Source organism: Ascaphus truei, chromosome 5 (assembly GCF_040206685.1).
Source record: "Ascaphus truei isolate aAscTru1 chromosome 5, aAscTru1.hap1, whole genome shotgun sequence".
Classification (NCBI taxonomy): Eukaryota; Metazoa; Chordata; class Amphibia; order Anura; family Ascaphidae; genus Ascaphus; species Ascaphus truei.
In genome coordinates, this window is record NC_134487.1 from 153,358,646 (window position 1) to 153,378,251 (window position 19,606).

Here is a 19,606-nt window from a genome sequence, read left to right on the forward strand (position 1 = left end):
AATCAAATGAATCTTACTATATATTTCTGAAAGCATTGTATGTATGTATGTTTCCCTGGTGTGTTCCCTGTCCCTAGCGGCAATCTCATTGGTCCCTTGGCCCGCCCGCCCCCGCACACCTCTCATTGGCCTCACACACTCACACCACTGCTTCAGGCCCCCTTGGCCCGCCCCCGCACACCTCTCATTGGCCTCACACACTCACACCACTGCTTCAGGCCCCCTTGCAGCTCACCTTCCCCCCTCCCGGTGGCCGTCACTCTCCCCCGTCACCCGGACCGCAGCTCACCTTCCCCCCCCCCCCCGCGGACAGGCCCAGCACCTTCCCCCCTCCCGGTGGCCATCACTCTCCCCCATCACACGGACAGGCCCTGCACCTTCCCTGCTGCACGTTTCCCGGCGGCTCGCGCTCACAGGTGCAGAGAGGGGGCGCGTGCGCAGTGCTCCCCGGACGGGAGGAGGGAGAGCAGAGAAGGGCCAGGCGCGCGACAATCGGAGGAGCGCGGGAGAGAGGAGCGGTGCTGTGAGTCCTGGCAGAGGTGAGGGGGCTTTGTGTGTGCATGGGGAGAGGGGGGGACAGTGTGTGTGGGACACCGTGTGTGTGTGTGGGGGGGAGGGACAGTGTGTGTGTGGGGGAGGGGGGACAGTGTGTGTGTGGGGGAGGGGGGGACAGTGTGTGTGTGGGGGAGGGGGGGACAGTGTGTGTGGGACACCGTGTGTGTGTGTGGGGGGGGGAGGGACAGTGTGTGTGTGGGGGACGGGGGGACAGTGTGTGTGTGGGGTGGGGACAGTGTGTGTGTGGGGGGGGACAGTGTGTGTGTGGGGGAGGGGGGGACAGTGTGTGTGTGGGGGAAGTGGGGGCAGTGTGTGTGTGGGGGAGGGGGGGACAGTGTGTGTGTGGGGGGGAGGGGGGGGGACAGTGTGTGTGTGTGTGTGAGGGGGGACAGTGTGTGGGGGAGGGGGGGCAGTGTGTGTGTGTGGGGGAGGGGGGGGGACAGTGTGTGTGTGTGTGTGTGTGTGTGTGTGTGTGTGTGTGTGTGTGTGTGTGTGTGTGTGTGTGTGTGTGGGGGGGACGGGACAGTGTGTGTGGGGTGGGGAAGGGGACAGTGTGACTCCCGGGCAACGCCGGATCTCTCAGCTAGTATTTAATAAATGCACTAAGCAACACAAGATAATCTAACAAGCAAAAAGTGCTAAAGTACACTGCTCAGCAGCCTCATTTACAGCAGGAGAGAACTAGAGACTACAGGCAGTCCTCGTTTTACAACGCTTCGCTTTACAACGCTTTACAACGAATGGCTTATCCAACGCTATGCAATGCATACCTATATTCATTTTTACAACGCCAAAACGGCTTATCCAACGCTCTTACGACGCTTTGCAACGTTGTGTATGTGTATATATATATATATAAAAAGAAAAAAAGAGGAGAGAGCGCACGCCCATAGCGTATAAAAGTTTTAATGAAGGGGGGAGGGGGAGAGAGGGGGGTAAAAAACGCACTTACAAAAAATGCATTAAAATCAACCATATGTGATATACATAATCACCACCATCCGGTTTAGCTGAGACTCTTGGGGCACTCCTAAGCTCCGTTGGTAAGGGGCAACGTCACTGCAGGTTCCAGGGCTGGTAGCACCATCCGGTCAAACTGCAGGCTTCAGGGGCCGTCCCAGGCTCCGTTGGTAATGGAGCACCGTCCCAGCAGATTCACAAAGCAGGTAAGCTATGAAAATGTCCAAGAAAGAGGTCCCGTGTAATGCTGCCTCTAGCACTCGTGCCTGGATCAATACGCTCCAGCGCTTGGTGTGGACTCCAATGTCTCTGCGTCTGACGTCACGACGCTCCCTGTTGTTTGTTTATATATATATATATATATATATATATATATATATATATATACACACACACATACACAACGTTGCAAAGCGTCGTAAGAGCGTATATATAATATTATACTATATAATATATTATTTATTATGTTATATTATATATATAATACAGTATATACACTATATAATGTATGTGTGTGCTGTAGATCTTATTGCCTGCATAAAATATTTGGTGTATTTGAGTGTTAAAAATGCCGTCAGGAACGGAACCTTACATTTAAACAGTGTTCCTATGGGAAAACGTGTTTCGCTTTACAACGTTTCGCTTTACAACGCCATTTTGAGTAACGCATTGTGTCGGATAACCGAGGACTGCCTGTACTATTGCTGCTCTGTACCGTGTGGTTTGATTTTGCATTATTGTGTACTACACTCACCTTACATTTTCCTGCTTTGCTGCTATTACAGTGTACCTTAGCACTTTTTGCTTGTTAGATTATCTTGTGTTGCTTAGTTAATTAGGGCTTATTTTGTTTACTGTTTTAGGGGTACTGGGGTAAGGGAAGTACCTCTTGTTCCTTTGGGACAAGGGGGAAGGGACTTGTCCCCGAAACGTTGCCCCCCTGTTTTTCCCCCATTGTGTACACCCCCCCCCCCTTTTTTTTTCTTCACTTCCACATTTTCCCACTTTTTTCTATTTTTTAGTGTGTTTTGTTCTATTGTGTTGGTGTCACTTTGCTCCTTGTATATAACTTGTGAATTTATTAAATATTCATTTGATTTGGCATTTCCCACTTGTTGCTACTTTTCCTATAGTCAGAGCGTGCTGGAACTATTAGCTTTGTTGATCTTTAAAGGTGCAGTTCTTCCTTGGGTCTATAATATGAACCAATGGCAGACATATTAAGGGATTCAATGGATTTTCTTAAGGTTTTTTTGTTAAATTACTTTTTTGGTTTAGTTTATTTTAAACATGACAGTAGTTTGTAAACCCGAGTGGTTAGATTGCCTCAAACTACTTCATGTTGCATATGGTAGACAAAAACATGTGCGCTCAATTCTATCGGTGAGGTGAATTAACCATTTAGGGTACAATATTAGATAACAATTAGTACCACACTAAGGAAGAAAAACAATAACGCGTGTAATAAATAAACACAAAAAACGTCCCTTGTGATTGAGGGTATGCTGCTGATCAATAGGATGGCTCGGACATCACAAGCTAGAGATATGAAAAAGAAGCGCGCAAAACACTCAGTGCAGTATTGAAAATATAACTAAATATTACTAAATAGTACTAAATATTTTCAATACTGCACTGAGGGTTTTGCGCTTTTCTTCATCTTTTTCACTTCATGTTGCATGATGTTCCTGAATGCTTAACAGGCGTTTGCATAGGGGGAAAATAACCCTCCTCTCCCCTCCCTCATCTTTATTGGTCTTCTTACAGGGAAGGGATGAGCTGAGATTGGAGGAAACGACACGTTTCTCTCCTCCCCCCTCCTTTTAAATCCCTTAAAAGAAAATCTTTTTTAAAACCAAAAAGCCAAATGTTTGCATTAAAGAAGCATGATTGGCAATTACATTGTCAAATTGTTTACAAAGGGATGTTTTTTGCATACGAAAATGGTATTGCACCTTTAAAGCCAAACTCATGTTAAACCAGATACGGCTAAGAGTTTAGATCAACAACTATAAACTGCACATAATCACTGTTGAGCCTGAAGGCTTTTGGTGGAAAGATGACCCTGGACTGCAATCCAAAACTAGAGGTTAATCACTTCTCTAGGAAACATAGGGACAACCTTATTGCAGAAATGTTCTTGACCAAACAAGCCTAATGCTTTCATTCTTGCACACAGTACAACAATACCAAACTGCAGAGATTAAGGGCTAGATTTACTAAATGTTGCTACGGTTCAATGAATCTGGGGGGAAGAGGGTAATTATTAGCGTTTATATGTAAAGCGCCAACATATTCCGCAGCGAGGTACAATGGGGATACAGAGTTATGTATATTACATAAACAGAGTTACATACCAAATAAAGACAAACATGCATTAACAAGCAGATACAGAAGGTAATGAGGGCCCTGCGCGTGAGAGCTTGCAATCTAAAGGGAATAAGGGGCAATGTTGAAATAAAAGGTAAAGTCGCTGCTCATTGTAGGATGGAAAATACATCAGGGTGGAGTATGATTCAAATACACAAAAGACACAGCGCACAACGCTCATAGTGCATTAAAAGTATATTAAAACAACCATTCAATAAGGTAAGTACTGTGCGTACATTAAAGAAAATTCAAACAAACATGTCAGGGGTTAAGTTACCCGTGCAGAACGCCAGATCGGATGTCGTCAGTGGTATTGGAAGCAGTTCCTCGATCTCCCGGTTCCAAGTGGGTATGCACAGAGTCCTAAGAGTCCCCACTCACATGGGAAGAGAGTCCAGCACGTCCGTGGTGCTCACGTGAGAATCGCCGTGTCAAACGGATCTCCACGATGGCTGGATTCCTCTCGCAGTCCTCCGTTCCGGCACTTCCGGGTTGATGACGTCACTGGAAGGCGACACTATAGCTCGCGTCGCAGACTTCCTCCGGTAGCCGAATAAGCCCACAGTGTTAGGGCAAGATATAAATGGTAGATCAATAGCACTTTATCCAACGCGTTTCGAAACCGTGAGGTTTCTTCATCAGGGTTTATAAAATGATCAGAACACAGGCATATAAATACCCCACGCCTGCACCTGTCAATTAGGCGCTCCAGCCAATAGGATGGAGGCGAGGAGGAGTCAATAGCCCGGATCATAACAACATATAGTTGCCAATGGCAACATAACAATACAAACTTTATTAACACGACCAACATTACAATGTTGGTAATAGGAAAAAAACGGCTCTAAGATAAAGAAAGAGGTGTTAGTACATATTCACAAAGGTAAATCAAGATATTAAATAGTATAATAAAACCTACAGAATCAACTAAATTATACTTTAATATCTTGATTTACCTTTATGTGAATATGTACTAACACCTCTTTCTTTATTTTAGAGCCATTTTTTTCCTATTACCAACATTGTAATGTTGGTCGTGTTAATAAAGTTTGTATTGTTGTTATGTTGCCATTGGCAACTATATGTTGTTATGATCCGGGCTATTGACTCCTCGTCGCCTCCATCCTATTGGCTGGAGCGCCTAATTGACGGGCCAATTGGGTGCAGGAGTGGGGTATTTCAATGCCTGTGTTCTAATCATTTAATATTCCCTGATGAAGAAACCTCACGGTTTCGAAACGCGTTGGATAAAGTGCTATTGTTCTACCATTTATATCTTGCCCTAACACTGTGGGCTTATTCGGCTACCGGAGGAAGTCTGCGACGCGAGCTATAGTGTCGCCTTCCAGTGACGTCATCAACCCGGAAGTGCCGGAACGGAGGACTGCGAGAGGAATCCAGTCATCGTGGAGATCCGTTTGACACGGCGATTCTCACGTGAGCACCACGGACATGCTGGACTCTCTTCCCATGTGAGTGGGGACTCTTAGGACTATGTACACACCCACTTGGAACCGGGAGATCGAGGAACTGCTTCCAATACCACTGACGACATCTGATCTGGCGTTCTGTGTGGTGCACGGGTAACTTAACCCCTGACATGCTTGTTTGAATTTTCTTTAATGTACGCACAATACTTACCTTATTGAATGGTTTTAATATAATTTTTAATGCACTATGAGCGTTGTGCGCTGTGTCTTTTGTGTATTTGTCTAAACTTCTAGGGCGTGTTCTGAGCCATCCCTGGTACCACAGCTGCAGATGCTCCATTTTACCTTTTCCACTGTATTATCACTTCACGTTGTGAATTGTTTAGTAGTTGCGCACTATTCTTCACTTTTTCACATATCTGCTCTTTGGAGTATGGTTCAGCTGCAGAGCTGGTCCCATTAAGGTTTCGGGGTGTGGATAGTAGGGGTGTTCGATAGAGTAGACTTTGGTCCAGTTATACAGCTGACCCCAATAGGGTTGAAGGTAGACGGGAGGTGAGGTTAGTGTGGATGTTAGGGCCATATAGGCTTCCTTGAAAAGGTGCATATTCATGAAATTTTTAAATGTCAAAGTTGGGGGAGCAGTCAGATTCTGGGAATTAGAGATAGGGTGCAGCACGGGAGAAGTCTTGTAGGTGAGAGTGCGGAGGTAATAAGGCAGGAGGAGAGGCGGATGTTGTGTGCAGAACGTAGGGGGTGTTTATGTATTTGGGGATGAGGGTTGAGATGTAAGGAGGGGGAAGCGTCATCGAGATCTTTGTAAGACACAGCTTGGGTTTAGAATTTGATTCTGGAGGAAATGGGAAACCGGAGTAGGTATTTGCATAGTGGTGCAGCAGAAGTGGAGCGGTGAGTGATGTAGACGAGTCTAGCAGCAGTATTTTGGATAGATTGGTGTTATGACAGGTAGACAAAGGAAATGCCAACAAAGAGAAGGTTGCAGTAATCAAGGCAGGACAAGATGAGTGAGTGAATTAAAGATTTTAGTTGAGTCATGAGTGAGAAAAAGGTGTCTCCTAGCGATATTTTGGAAGTGGATGCAGCAGAACTTTGTGAGGGATTGAGTGTGAGGAATAAAGGAGAGGGCAGAGTCAAAGATGACCCCTAGGAAGTGGGGTTGGGGTGTTGCCAAGATTATGCTATTATTGAGATTGATGGAGAGTTTGGGTGTAGAGGTAGCAGTATAAGGGGGAAAGAATATTAGTTCCATTTTGGACATGTTAAGCTTCAGGTAACAGCGGGACATCAAACAGTAGATTGCAGAGAAACAATTGGTGACTGACAGTAGGGGAGGTAAGCAGGCTCTCAAATAAAGGTTTAAGCCCGTTTGGTTACCCCTGATCCATAAGGGTTCAAGAAGAGTCAGCTCTTGAGCCCAGTACTGTGTAATACATAAAATGTATTGTGCGACAAAGTATTTTATGTGCTTTTACCTTTCCAGGAGTGCCAGCAAGCAGAGATTGCTGTGGTGTGAATTTCAAGGGGGGATTTTGCGGAAAAAGTGTTGTCAGACTGTGCCTAGCTAGTCAGCGTCTAGAGTTGCTGGTTCCCCTAAAAATGTACCCAGAAATCAGGTCGGATTCCTGGATACATGTAGGCACGTCCCGGCAATATCTCCCCTTAAAATCGTTTTCACGACTCACCACTAGGGGTTCCCTGCTTCAGCACAGACCAGAAAGGTAAAAGTGGCATAGGGATGCGAGGTGTCCCTGAAACAGTCAAGGGGTCCCTAGGTTAATGGGAATACCCAGTAAATGCCCAGGTCACCCAGCATAGGGGTTCTGAGGTGCTCCGACCATACACAAGGTTGTTCGGGGATTCTTAGAATCCATACTAAGTCTAGGCAATAGTGTGTGGGGAATATCGCTAGTGAAAAATAAAGTGCAGCCTTTTCTATTTCCCGTAACAGAAAGACTTGGGTTTTTAAAGTGTATATTTTATTAACATGCTTTGTGCACAGTAAAATGAGGCGCAGGGAGGAAAAGTATCCCTGTAGATGAAGGAATCCCTAGGTTAAGGGGGGTACGTACCCCAGTTAGTTCCAACATGTCTCAGAACCTGTATTGGGTTTGTGGGTGCCCCAACCGAATATGAGGTACCCCAAAATGTATGCTGTAATAAAGTATGACATATGGCGGTTTTTTACATTTACTATAAGGCTCTATGCAGTCAGCTGGGGCATATGTTAAGGTGCTAGCTAGTCTGCATAGAATACGTACCTGAAAGAGAAGACAGGATGTGGAGAGGTGTCAGAGTGATAAGTGAATGGGGAAGGGCTAAGTATTGGGTCCGGAGAACAGAGACCCCCCCTGGTGCGGGGGACAATCTGGTCTGCTAGACTCAGTGGGGCCTGCCCAGTGGGAGGCAACGGGCTGGCTAGGGAAAAGATGGCAATCATAGGCGTTTTTCCTGTTGGCCAGAACATATATCCCGCCCACGGGCCGTCCCGAGCCGGCTCAACACGCCCCCTGCCTCCGACATCATTGCCAGATGAGCCCTGCTGATTGGCTGCTGAGAATGTTCTCACGCTTCTGATAGGGCTGTAGTATTCTGTGGATGAAACTCAGAAGTATTATAAACCCCTGCGCCATGGACGTAAATGTTTTCAGGGGGGGGGGCATAATTTTAACTAGACAGAGAGAGAGAGTGGGTGTGGGGGGTGTGGGGGTGACGGGGTGGGTGACTGACACTTGGGTGGGTGATTGACACTTGGGTGGGTGACTGACTGACTGTGGGTTGGTGTCTATATTCATTCACAGACAGACAGACACAGACACACACAAACCCTCCCTCTCAGACTCTCTCTCTCAGACTTCCCCCCCCTCAGACTCTCTCAGCCTCTCCCCTTCAGCCTCTCTCAGACTCTCTCCCCCTCAGACTCTCTCAGACTCTCTCCCCCTCAGACTCTCTCAGACTCCCCCCCCCCTCAGACTCCCTCTCTCCCTCTCAGACTCTCTCACTCTCAGACACTCTCTCTCACTCTCACACACTCTCACACACACCTTGTCTGGTGCCACTCTAATGCAGATAGTCCCAAGGTGTAGCCCCATCTCTTTCTTACCCCCTCTCTTCTTCATTCACTCTCCCCCCTCACCCCTCTCTTCCTCACTTCCTCTATTACACCCCCTGTCTCCTCACTCTCCCCCCTCCATCAATTATCCCCCTCTGACTCAAACCCACTCCCTGAATCCGCCCTCCTCACATTCATTCCCTCCCCCCCTGATCTCTCTCTCTCTCTCTCTCTCACACACACACACACACACACACACACACTCAGACACACACACAGACACAAACTCAGACACTCGCAACAAGGGGGAATCGGAGCAGGGGGGGGGGGAAATGGAACGGGGGGGCCGGAGCAGGTGGGGAATCAGAACGGGGGGGGGGGGGACCGGAGCAGGGGGAATCGGAACGGGGGGGGACCTGAGCAGGGGGGAATCGGAATGGGGGACCGGAGCAGGGGGGGGAATCGGAACGGGAAGGGGGGACCGGAGCAGGGGGAAGATTTTGGAACGGGGGGGATCGGAGCAGGGGGGGGAATCAGAGCAGGAGGACAAGGGGGAAGCGAGAGTGGCATGGAGCAGTAGTCACCTGACTTGCTCCATGCAGGAAAGGGCGGGCCTCGCTATGCAAGCTCAGATAGAGCTTGCGAGGGCCAAAAAAAAATAATCCTGGCAGCGTGCCAACACGCGCCAGCCAATCAGGAGACAAGGGAGGTTTTTTGTTTTTTTTTGCAGAGACGCGCGCGCTTCCTTGCACATCGTGAGCGCGCTAAATCCTGTCACGCCAGTGCCCTCTGTACCCCGCTGTTGGCGGCCGTGGATCCAGGGGGGGCAAGCGCCCCCCCTCACCCCCTCCTGCGGACGCCCATGCACTGCGCTGATCAGATTTTGAGTTCTCCAAGATTCTAAGCACCAAATCCAGTGAGTAAAAAAATCCAGACCTCTGGAGAGAGGGGAGGGGTGGCTTCTGGAACTACAGGCGGATTTCAGTTCTAGGCCATTGTTGGCTAAAGTCTCAGTCGGGGAGAAATCCTTAGGTAGAATTCCCTGCACCTAGTAGAGTAGTTTTGTACCCCAGTTCCCAAGTAAGTGTGTCTTTTCTTATGTAGTTTGTATAACAATGTGCGTTTGCTTTTTCCTGTGAATAAAGTTACAATTTATTTCATTAACTTGTTTTGATCAATGCATGATCCTGGTAAAAAGGCGTAAATGGCCTGGTCTCCCGTGAGCGACACAGGACAAGAGAGGGGGACAGGCCAGGGGAGGTGGTGTACATTTGGGTGTCATCAGCATATAGAGGATACTGAAAGCCAAAATATTATATTCGTTCACCAAGAGAAGAGGTGTCGAGTGAGAATAGCAGAGGACCAAGGGCAGAGGCTTGTGGGCCCCAACAAAAAAAAGGAGTGAAGAGGAGGAGACACCAGAGAAGGAAACACTGAAAGAGGGCTTTGATTGGTAGGATGTGAAACACGAGAGGGTTGCATCATGGAGGCCAGAGGGTGATCAACAGTGGCGAGAGCAGTAGAGAAATCAAGGAGAATTAGTAGAGACAAGTGACCCTTAGACGTCGCTGCGAGTAGGTCAGTGGCCACTTTTGTTAGTGCTGTCTCGGTGGAGTGTAGAGGGCGGAAACCAGAATGCAAAGAGAAAGAGAGTCAAGCAGGGAGTTGGACGAGAGAAAGCGAGTCAAGCGGCTACATACAAGTCGCTCGAGTAGCTTGGAGACAAAGGGGAGAAGAAAGATTGGGCGGTAATAATCAAAGTAAACAAAACAGCTTATTCCAGCACTTATAGTAAGTAATAAGATGATCCAATAAATATAAAGCATGCAAGAACTACAAACACAACATTTTAAAAGTACATTCAGTCTCACACGTGGTGAAAATGCCACATTTACATAAATATATGCTAATATCTAATATTTAATACTTGTAAACAATCTCTCTGGCTTCCTTTAACAAATGTAAGCACACAGAGTATTGAATTGTCATCTTGATTCTTTGATAGCGGAGCACAAATGTATTTTCTTCAGGGCCACTGACTCGGGAAGTGCTGTTTGACATCACATGAAAGACTAGCAATTGTACAGCAAACTCATTCCAAGTCTCAGCTTACCATGCTTACAAATGGACTTTAAAAACAAACGATCCCAAAAGTATTAATAGGTGTTCTATGCTGGTGAAAAAGCATCAATCCCTCTGTTGTAACCTCTTAAATGCCTCTGCTTTTAGTACACTTTAATATAGGGGTAAAACTAGTCACAGGTGGGCCCGGTGCAAGTAAAAATAATTAACAATAGGCCCCTCTACCACCACGGCAGGTGTGGAAGCAGCAACGGAGGGAGCCCACCCGGCCGGTGATTCCGGACATTGGGCTCAATGTTTGGTGGGCCGAACTTCAGTATTGGGACCACCGGGGTGAACTCCATCCGCCGCCCCAGGTAAGGCTCACATCAAAGCGAGTGCCTGGGGAGGAGGTGTGCAGATAGGGGAGCTATAGAAATTAAGGACCGGTGTTCCGCCAGTATAAGAGCCGGAACAGCATTCTGGCGCATGGAGGTTGGGCCCCTAAAGGAGGTGAACAAACGGCACATTTGGCGGAACCACCGTTGCTTTATTACCCCTTAGAATTCCTGGAAAAGCCTGGACAGAAGGAAACGAGTTCCGGGAAGGCACGGAAAGAATATATATTACAATAAAATGTCATTATCGATTTCCCTGCTTCAGTACACTTTAGACATCAATGCAATGGTTTCTTTTCCATTTTCAACACATTTTCAAAAACACATCAGCTAAACACGGTCCTCCTGTGCTTGCAGAGAACTGAGGGCCACGGTCATCTCACCTCTATTAGCCCTGTACATGAAAGCAAATTACTAGCTTGCATAACAGTAGTCCCTTTCATTCTCCCCATTCTGCTTTTCGGTTCCCATTTTAATTTCAATCGTATATAAACTAAATCTAAAAAAAAAAAAAATCACCAATATTGGTGCAAAAGTCACTAAAAACAGCCTCCATTATTTAAAACCTTCAGCTACATCGTACAATTAAGATAAAAAGATTGTAAATGGTGTATTTCCTTTCATTTTCACATACAGCAAATAAAAAGATCACTTATGAGCACATTCACATGTCTTAGACAGGTCTGCACCACTGCCTTTCACCATTATGACCCAGCATACAGTGCTTCCACTGCAGCAAGGCATTCTGGGAAATGACATGCCAATGAGCTCTCAGCAAGTAACTTTTTGCTTCGTATACATTTTAACATGGACTCCTATAAGCTTATGCCTGCCCTTTGGGTCTCATCAGTGTGAAGCTGGTTATACTGGCTTTGCAATGTGAAGCTGGAAGCGGTTTTAACCAAAGCATATATTATCAAATATACTTTCAACCTAAACTATGTTTTCCTTAAATATTTTGATAATGGAAACAATTGACAAATGAGATTGAATATCTGAATCCAGAGGCAGCCATTGTGAACTAGAAATATACAGAGGTAGTAACAAGAAGCAAGAGACACAGAAGTGAAGGCAATTCTTATGCCAACTCTTTATAGTGGTCACAGTGGACTTCATCAATATACACAACTGTCCCCGCTCTCTGTTTTAAAAAAAGAAATTGGTATCCCTACTCCTGGGTCATCAGTCACATTAAGAAAGCTGTGCTGCTAGTTCATTTAAAGTCAGAACACATCCAATTAACAGTCTGTTGTTCTTTAACATTATATGGTTAAATGTATTGTCAAACCAATTTGTTTTTTTTTTTTCATCATCTGAACCAGTTGGTTAATTGAAGCAGAGTTCTGTGCTTTTCAACGGTAGGGTCCCTGCAGTCCTGCAGATACTGTATGAGGAGCTTTGGTTCAGCTCCAATGCAGAACCCATTTCAGATATTTAAAATAAATAAATTATTAGGTTGATTTTTTTTTTTTACTGCTTAATGAGAGCCCTAGAATGAGGACCAGTGTATTTGTGTCAATGATGCAGCAATGAAGGCAGTTATGAAACACTTCTGAGACTATATCTATAAAGGGAACCATCTTTAATGATTCCAACAAATTTAGTTCTCTCTGAGCCGCGTAACTTGGGAACAACTAGTGGAGAATGCAAATAGGATGAAAAATTACAAGCATTTTAATTGTTTTTTTTTTTTTTTTTTTTTTTTTTTTTTTTTTTTTTTAGGAATACGATATTTTGGAACAAGCAAAACGTAAATAGAGCAATAATAAATTACATGATCCTTTGCAAAGTTACGCCCCAAAACAGCTGGCATTACGAGATTTCTCTATTCACAACTCACCCATTAGAATGCTCAGCAGTTTCTGCACTCTGGAGCTCACCCCAACAATCCGGTAAAGCCCTTGCTCAGTGATCGCTGTGGAAAACAAAGATTTTAATTAATTATAAGGGGATGTTAAATGGTGCTAATGTTTTATATTTTCTAATCTTTCTTTAATAGCTACAATAATTAAAGCCTCCCTCTGCAGCATAAGGCTGCGGCCAGGGTGGCGCTGAGGGGGCGAGCGCGCTCACGCTGGCTGCGATGAAACACATTGCAGCAATGTGTGTGGCCAGCATGAGCAAGCACCTGCTCGGCGCTTCGCTGCTTGCCGAAGCAAGCAAAATTGAATTTGTCTCTCGCTCGCGCATCACGTGAGCGGTTCGCCCAATGAGGGCGAACCAGCTATGTGACATCATGGCTGCGACATACGAATGCCCCCCCCCCCCTAGCCAGCCACAAATCTCCCGGCCGAGCAAGGAGCGTGACTTCACCGCGTATGAGCACCAGCGCACCCGCTCCCTGCCTGGTCACAGCATAAGGGATCCTCAATGCACTGCTGAAAGGGAGGAAAATTGTTTTCATGTGTGCTGAATTTTTTTAGTCGATCAGCTTTTTCATCTCAACATAACAAAACAGCAGTCTTTACATTATACTTTTTATTTTACTGGACTAAATAACTGAGCTAAATGCAATATTTTAAAGGAGCAATCCATGCAATATCCTACGTGTCGTTTTAAATAAATCAGTTATGTAGTATTAGATAATGCTTACTGCATTTTTGTTATTATTCAACTCAATGCCATTTTTAATGAGTTAATATACTGAGCATCCTTTGATTTGTATAAAGGAGGCTTTAGCCATCTCCCAAGCAGTGCAAGATCTTTGCAACACTTTCCAGTTTGTGATAATTTGTTGCAAATATTCCCTGCAGTTTAATCTTTAAACAGTAATAGGCAATGTTACAAGGGTGGATTGTAGCTGCTGAGTTACACTGACTGATTGAAACTGAAAGGCAGCCATTAAGTGAACCATGGGAAGCAGATTCTTTGCTGATCAATCACGGGAGAACTAATCGATCGGCAGCTTAGGGAATTAGTTTTCAATAAAGGCAATGAAAGGCTGCAAATATTAAAACAAAAAAAATAACATTGGTTTTTAGTGCCGCTTGGAATGCCTGTAATTTAACCTAATTTCAGTTTATCCCTAATTCTCCAATGAAGATTCTACCTCATATTCCATAACTCAAAAGATGATTTAATATAAATATAATTTTAGTAATTGTTTTGATGTACAATATAGATACACCCCCCTTTACCTCAGGTGTCATGTGACGTCACATCACGTGACCCACAGCGTCATTTGACGTCACGTTACCGTGGCAACCGTGACATCACATGACCCCACGGTATCATTTGGCAACGCGTCCTGGAGCCGACTGAACCTCGGTAAGTATAGGTCCCCCAGCATTTAATTTAAATGCCTTGGGGGAGAGCACGGGGCCTCTGCAACTGGCCGTGTCCCCCCCCCCCCCCCCCAAAGATCTTGCTCCCCCCCCCCCCGCTTGCGCACCGCTATTCTAGAAGACACCTCACCGACAGTATTGTACTTTATCATTGTCAGCATATTAGCCACTGCTACCTATTTTAGCAACGAGATACTTAGCCCATGATGCATTTTTTCTCCTCTTAGAACCTCACCTAGATGCAAGAAAAAGATAACCCCTCCAAAATTGCCCTTCACATTCTTATTGGCCAGTAGATCTGTGGGTTTTGTGAAGCTGGAAACTATCCCCATTGGCTCGGCACAGACATTTGCTACCTATGAGTAATCCCACGTCTTTTCCTGAAGACAAGATTACAACAGCCAAGAGAAACAAATGGTACAGGCAGCTGTGTAACCTTGGTTAATTTCACGCGATTGACCTAAGCAATATGCCATCTGTTGTACACGGTCACTAGTCCTCACCTCTTGTTTCCACAGCTTGGATACACTTCCGAATGATGTTAAATCCCATGTTGTCCAGCTGGGCAGCTAGAGGGAAAGGAAAGAACCAAGAGCATTATTTGATGGCAGATAACTGATGGATTAAAAGTGAAATAGACAGATTTATTGTGATTGACTTACATTTTAGGTGCATTACATTTCTAAATGAACTCAAACCATGGCTTCTTTCAGAACCTATACATTAATGCACAGATTACAGTATCAACTGTGCTCATTACTCCTTCTCTAAATAAGGCACCGAATGTGGGCAAATGTACATACCAGGCAAGAATTGTGGCAAATCTTTTGTTAAATAGATTTGTTTGCATGATACATGAAAAAGGTCCAAGAGACCTCGTCTTTTGGAAAATAAATGTGCTGCCGGCAGTCTCCGTACCAGTAAGAAAGCCAGTCAAACAAAATGATATATATCACATTTTCACACACACTGTGGTTCCTGTGCATCCCAATGTATTCCTTTACACTACAGTGTCATGGCAAAAAGGATTGCTTTTTCATTATATGGACTTTTATGCTTATACCATGAATGTATTTAGTTTGCATATGATTTCATTTGCTTCTCAGTGGCAATTGTGAAGTGCTGCTTTAATTTATAATACTCTAAGTCAGGGGTGCACAAAGTTCCTGATCTGCGCCCCCCTGCCTGGCAGCCCCAGCGCTCATATCCCCCCCCCCCTTTATTCTCCAATGACCCAGCGTCAAATGACGACACGGGTCATGTGATGTCACGTGACCCTGCTGCGTCATTTGACGCCACGTTGCCATGGCGACGCGTCGCTGAAGAGCCAGTATAGAGCAGGTAAGGGAGTTACAGAGGCCTCACACCTCCCCCGGCATTTCATTTAAAGGCATACCATACCATAATAGTCCATATAAAGAAGATTTTCTTTACAAATGCTGGATAAAGATGATCCTTTTAAATGGTTAAATGATGTTGCCAGAGAATTGTCCTATCACACTCCTGACACACTGTGTATTGGATCTCCAAGGAATCCGTTTATCCTCATTGCTATACCATATCACACCATGCATATACTGTTCATCCAAAATCACAATACACCCATGCATTACCCTATACTTTCTGTACATAGTCACCTTCTAGGACCTTATCAGTAATAATTACAATAACATATGAAACATTAGAAGAGCTGGGTTTCCACGGCGTGCTGAAGTCTATCTTCGCCATTCTTGCTCTGTATTACAAAATGTCAGTCCTTTCTTTCCCCTCAAATCAGCAATAATGTGCCACTCACCTGTAGGGAACAGAGCTGAGATGCCAGTGCAATATGGTCCTGACCAGCTGCACTAATCTCCCTGTCCAAATGATGTATTATTTTACCTGACAGAGTGTATTCTTGCATCTTAGTCTTCTGTTTTCCACTGACCCAGGATTAAGACTTTTTTTTTTTTACTTTGCCTGTCCATTTGTAGTGTCCTCAGTTTGTTACCCTGGCCTGTCCCGTTTTGTCTTGTCTGTCCTCTTCCTGCTGGACTTGCTTTGTTTCACCAATTTCGCCTTGTACCTGTCCTGTCAGGAGGTGCTGCCTGTTTGTATGCACATCCTGTTCCTATCCTGTCTTTTTTTCCGGTCAATTTTATCCAGTTCCTTTTTCTACTTTGATTAATGGGATCCTGTGTGCCTCCATCCATACATAGCCTACAACCCAGCAATACTGTTATAAATTTGCACTAGCCACAACATGGATTCCATCTGAACTATTAATACGTTGGCTGACATTGTCAATGTTCTCAAAGACTTGAAAGCTTGTGTAGTCATATTACAAAACAGTACTTGATCACAGGCCCTCACCTTTCAGTTTTCCTCTACCTTGAACCCCACAACACACGTGGTCTGCCACGGTCTTTTGTCCAGGAAGTTGGAGCTGCTGGCTTCCAGAGAAAGGAAGCGCCTGTTCTTCATATCCCAGCAATACCATTACACAAGATAAATGTATTTTTCAAGCACACTTGTACAATAAGATATGGAAATTTACCCAAAGGGTCCAAGAACATCATGTCTCTCTATTTATGACCTATAACCTGACCACTCCAACACTTCTCCCTATAACCTTTTGTAATCATTTCTCTACATGACCAATTTTTATGTATGTATACTGTATCTTTGATTTATATAGCGCCCAGAGTGAACTCTGCGTTTTACAAGACCCGATACAGTACAGGGCATTATAATACAATAAGTCCAAACAAACAAAATCAGACAAGAAATCCCTGTACCGGAGAGCTTACAATCTAGATAGGACTGTCGGGGGCTGACCACTATAGAATACATCAGACCACACATCCCAGTGGAATAGTAATAGGATCTTCTTCCTTTCCTTGACCAACCTTATTCTGTAAAATGCTGCACAATATAATATAAGTCTGCAAAATGTAAGTCGCGTCCTGGAATTTATTAAAGCAAGATGAAATATTTAGTCATGTGCAAAATGATGATACCCTAAAGGCATTCAGCTCAGATCATGAAAGTGAGATCTAAAACAGTCAAACTAATGAAATATAAGACTCAATTAAGCAGTACTGTGGCAGAGATGTCCTATCTTTTTTCAAATTTAATTTAAATGAGTTAATATTATACACAGAATGAATACCGGCTTCTATCCCAAGGAAATATCAATTCCTTTGTTAGCTCGGTAGAGCTCACAGACTAATTTTTTGTGGATGTAAAAAGGAGGTTTCTTTATCTGCACAGATTCCTGAAACTAACGTTCCTGAACATTAAGAAGTCTCTTCTGAAAGGGACTCTTAAAATGTGAACTACATAATGCAATTGTCACTAAAAATAGATAACATTTAACCCAATTTAATGTTGGGGGGGAAAAAAGCCAGTTCCCAGATATCACATACTCATGTCTTATGTGCTTCCAGGGCATGTTAGAAAAAAAAAAGGAGTTCAGTGTTATCCTTTCAGATTTAAAGAACAAGAACTGGACTACAATCCCTCGAGGACACATTGTTACATGTGTGTTACGTTACATACTGTAATGCGGTTCAGCTCCGAGACCTCTCCTATCTACCTAGGGGAGGGAGAAACTTGGGCAAACATGTCGGAAGAATTTTTTTTTTGTGGGAAGGGGGGGGGGGGGCTCTCTTTCATAATGGTTGCCCAAGTTCAGCGCATAACCTAGGGACGGGTCCGTGGGTATTAGTGTTCAGAAGAACTTGGACACATTTTGATGGTCATAGGGCTTCCGACTCATCCACTTATCAGTGAGTGTACACGTAGTTAGGTAATGCATTGTTTAGCAGCTAGACAGACTCCTCTACCTGTATACTGTATCTATTCATGTAACTTTCCTCAAAGCATTAAAATACGTTTTTTAATGAAACAAAGTATTAAAATCCATCCAGATGGAAAGGATATGCCCAATTCCCACAAGCAGGTGATTCATCTCAAACTTCCTGTTCAGCTCAGATCATGAAAGGTCACAGAATCATTTGCAGTCTTGTTACCCTTTTAATCGCAAGAAAAAATATCTAATTAAATATCCAAGCAGTTTTAATCGGCCTTTAATTTGACTTCTAATGAGGCACTACAGGGACAAGTGCTAGTATCTGAGTGCTTGTCTTCTAAGCTCCAATACAAAAGATTTGCCTTGATCGCTCTCCCCAGAGCCAGAGACTGATTCAGTTGGAAGTGTTCTCTGTTGATGCCATCAGACTTGCTGATGAATGCGGACACACTGCAACCAAAGCAACTGCAAGTCCACTTACCATGCTAAACAGTTTCTATATACAGTATGTGGCGGCTATGCTGGATGTTAACAAATGTGATTTAAAGGTGCAATATCTTCCCCAAAAGACACAGCAGCAGAAATATAGTAGTTATATGAGTCGCTGAGTATCACTGCACGCAATACACACACACACACACACACACACACACACACAAAGAATTACCCGGGAGGTGTCCAAAGTAGGGAAAGTTCAAGGTAATTCTTGAAGTTCTGGCAACACAACAACTGTGTGACTTCTACATACCCCCCCAACCCTGTCTGGACCCTGCTCTTGGCCTCCCTCAAACCAACCCACCCTCTGCTACCTCGATTTGGACGCCCGTCTCCTCTGCCTGCTCCTATCCGCTGCCTCCTATGCGCCATCTAAAATTATTCTAAGCAAGTCAGCCACTGGGTTGAACCTGGTAGGCTATATATCTGGCAAGTGACATCATACTGGTGACATCATAATATGTTACAGACATCTTGTACAGCTGAACCTTTTTACAGAAACATACCTAGGTCATATAGATAAAATATATAGAGAGATATACGAAGCTACCAAAACTCCACCTACACTCTTCCTTTTGATCCTATTAGATAGCATGCCAAGTTTGGTGGCTCTAGGATTAAGCGTGTGGATTTGTAAAGCCGGACAAATAAACTTTCTGAATTATAGTATAGAAATATACATACGTCCAAAAAACAAAAAAAAACAAAAAGGATCACCGCACACCAAGTTCAGAAGTAAAAAAATCAGTTTAATCTGTCGAAAAAGAGGTGCTAGACAGAGCCAGTGTGGTTCTAAATGTTACACTTTTATACTTTTTTAACAAATTAAACTGTTTTTTTTTTTACATCTACACTTAAAGATTCCGCTTTACTGTCAGCAGGAGAGGAGGATGTTAAGTTAGACATGGTAAGGAAAAAAGAAGAAAAAACACAACAAGAATACACCCACCCTCTGATCTAACCCTAAATGATCTCTCAAAAGCTTGTGATGTGAGATACTTTTTAAGATGTTCTTGGTGGGCAGGCTCTTCTGGACCGCGATCAGTTTGTCCTTATGACGCCACCCACATCGTTGCGTTATGCACATGATGCGTGGGAGAGAATGCATATCCCATTTGTTGTCTGCAGGCGGTAAAAGGAGGTATGGCGGCCTGTGTGGGGAGGATAAGTTGGGGGGAGAAGAAAAACGC

The 19,606-nt window shown here is 44.4% G+C and overlaps 1 protein-coding gene across 6 annotated transcripts in view; it reads right to left on the reverse strand.

Annotated features, from left to right (window-relative positions):
• ARHGAP26 (Rho GTPase activating protein 26) overlaps window positions 1-19,606 on the reverse strand; it is a 547,512-nt gene that overhangs the window by 297,410 nt on the left and 230,496 nt on the right. For all 6 annotated transcript variants that reach the window (XM_075601056.1, XM_075601054.1, XM_075601057.1 and 3 more), the window contains exons 13-14: window positions 14,632-14,697; window positions 12,685-12,759 (exon numbers count right to left, since the gene is read on the reverse strand). In XM_075601056.1, the coding sequence (XP_075457171.1) occupies window positions 12,685-12,759; window positions 14,632-14,697 (141 nt within the window). The remainder of the gene's footprint in view (window positions 1-12,684; window positions 12,760-14,631; window positions 14,698-19,606) is intronic.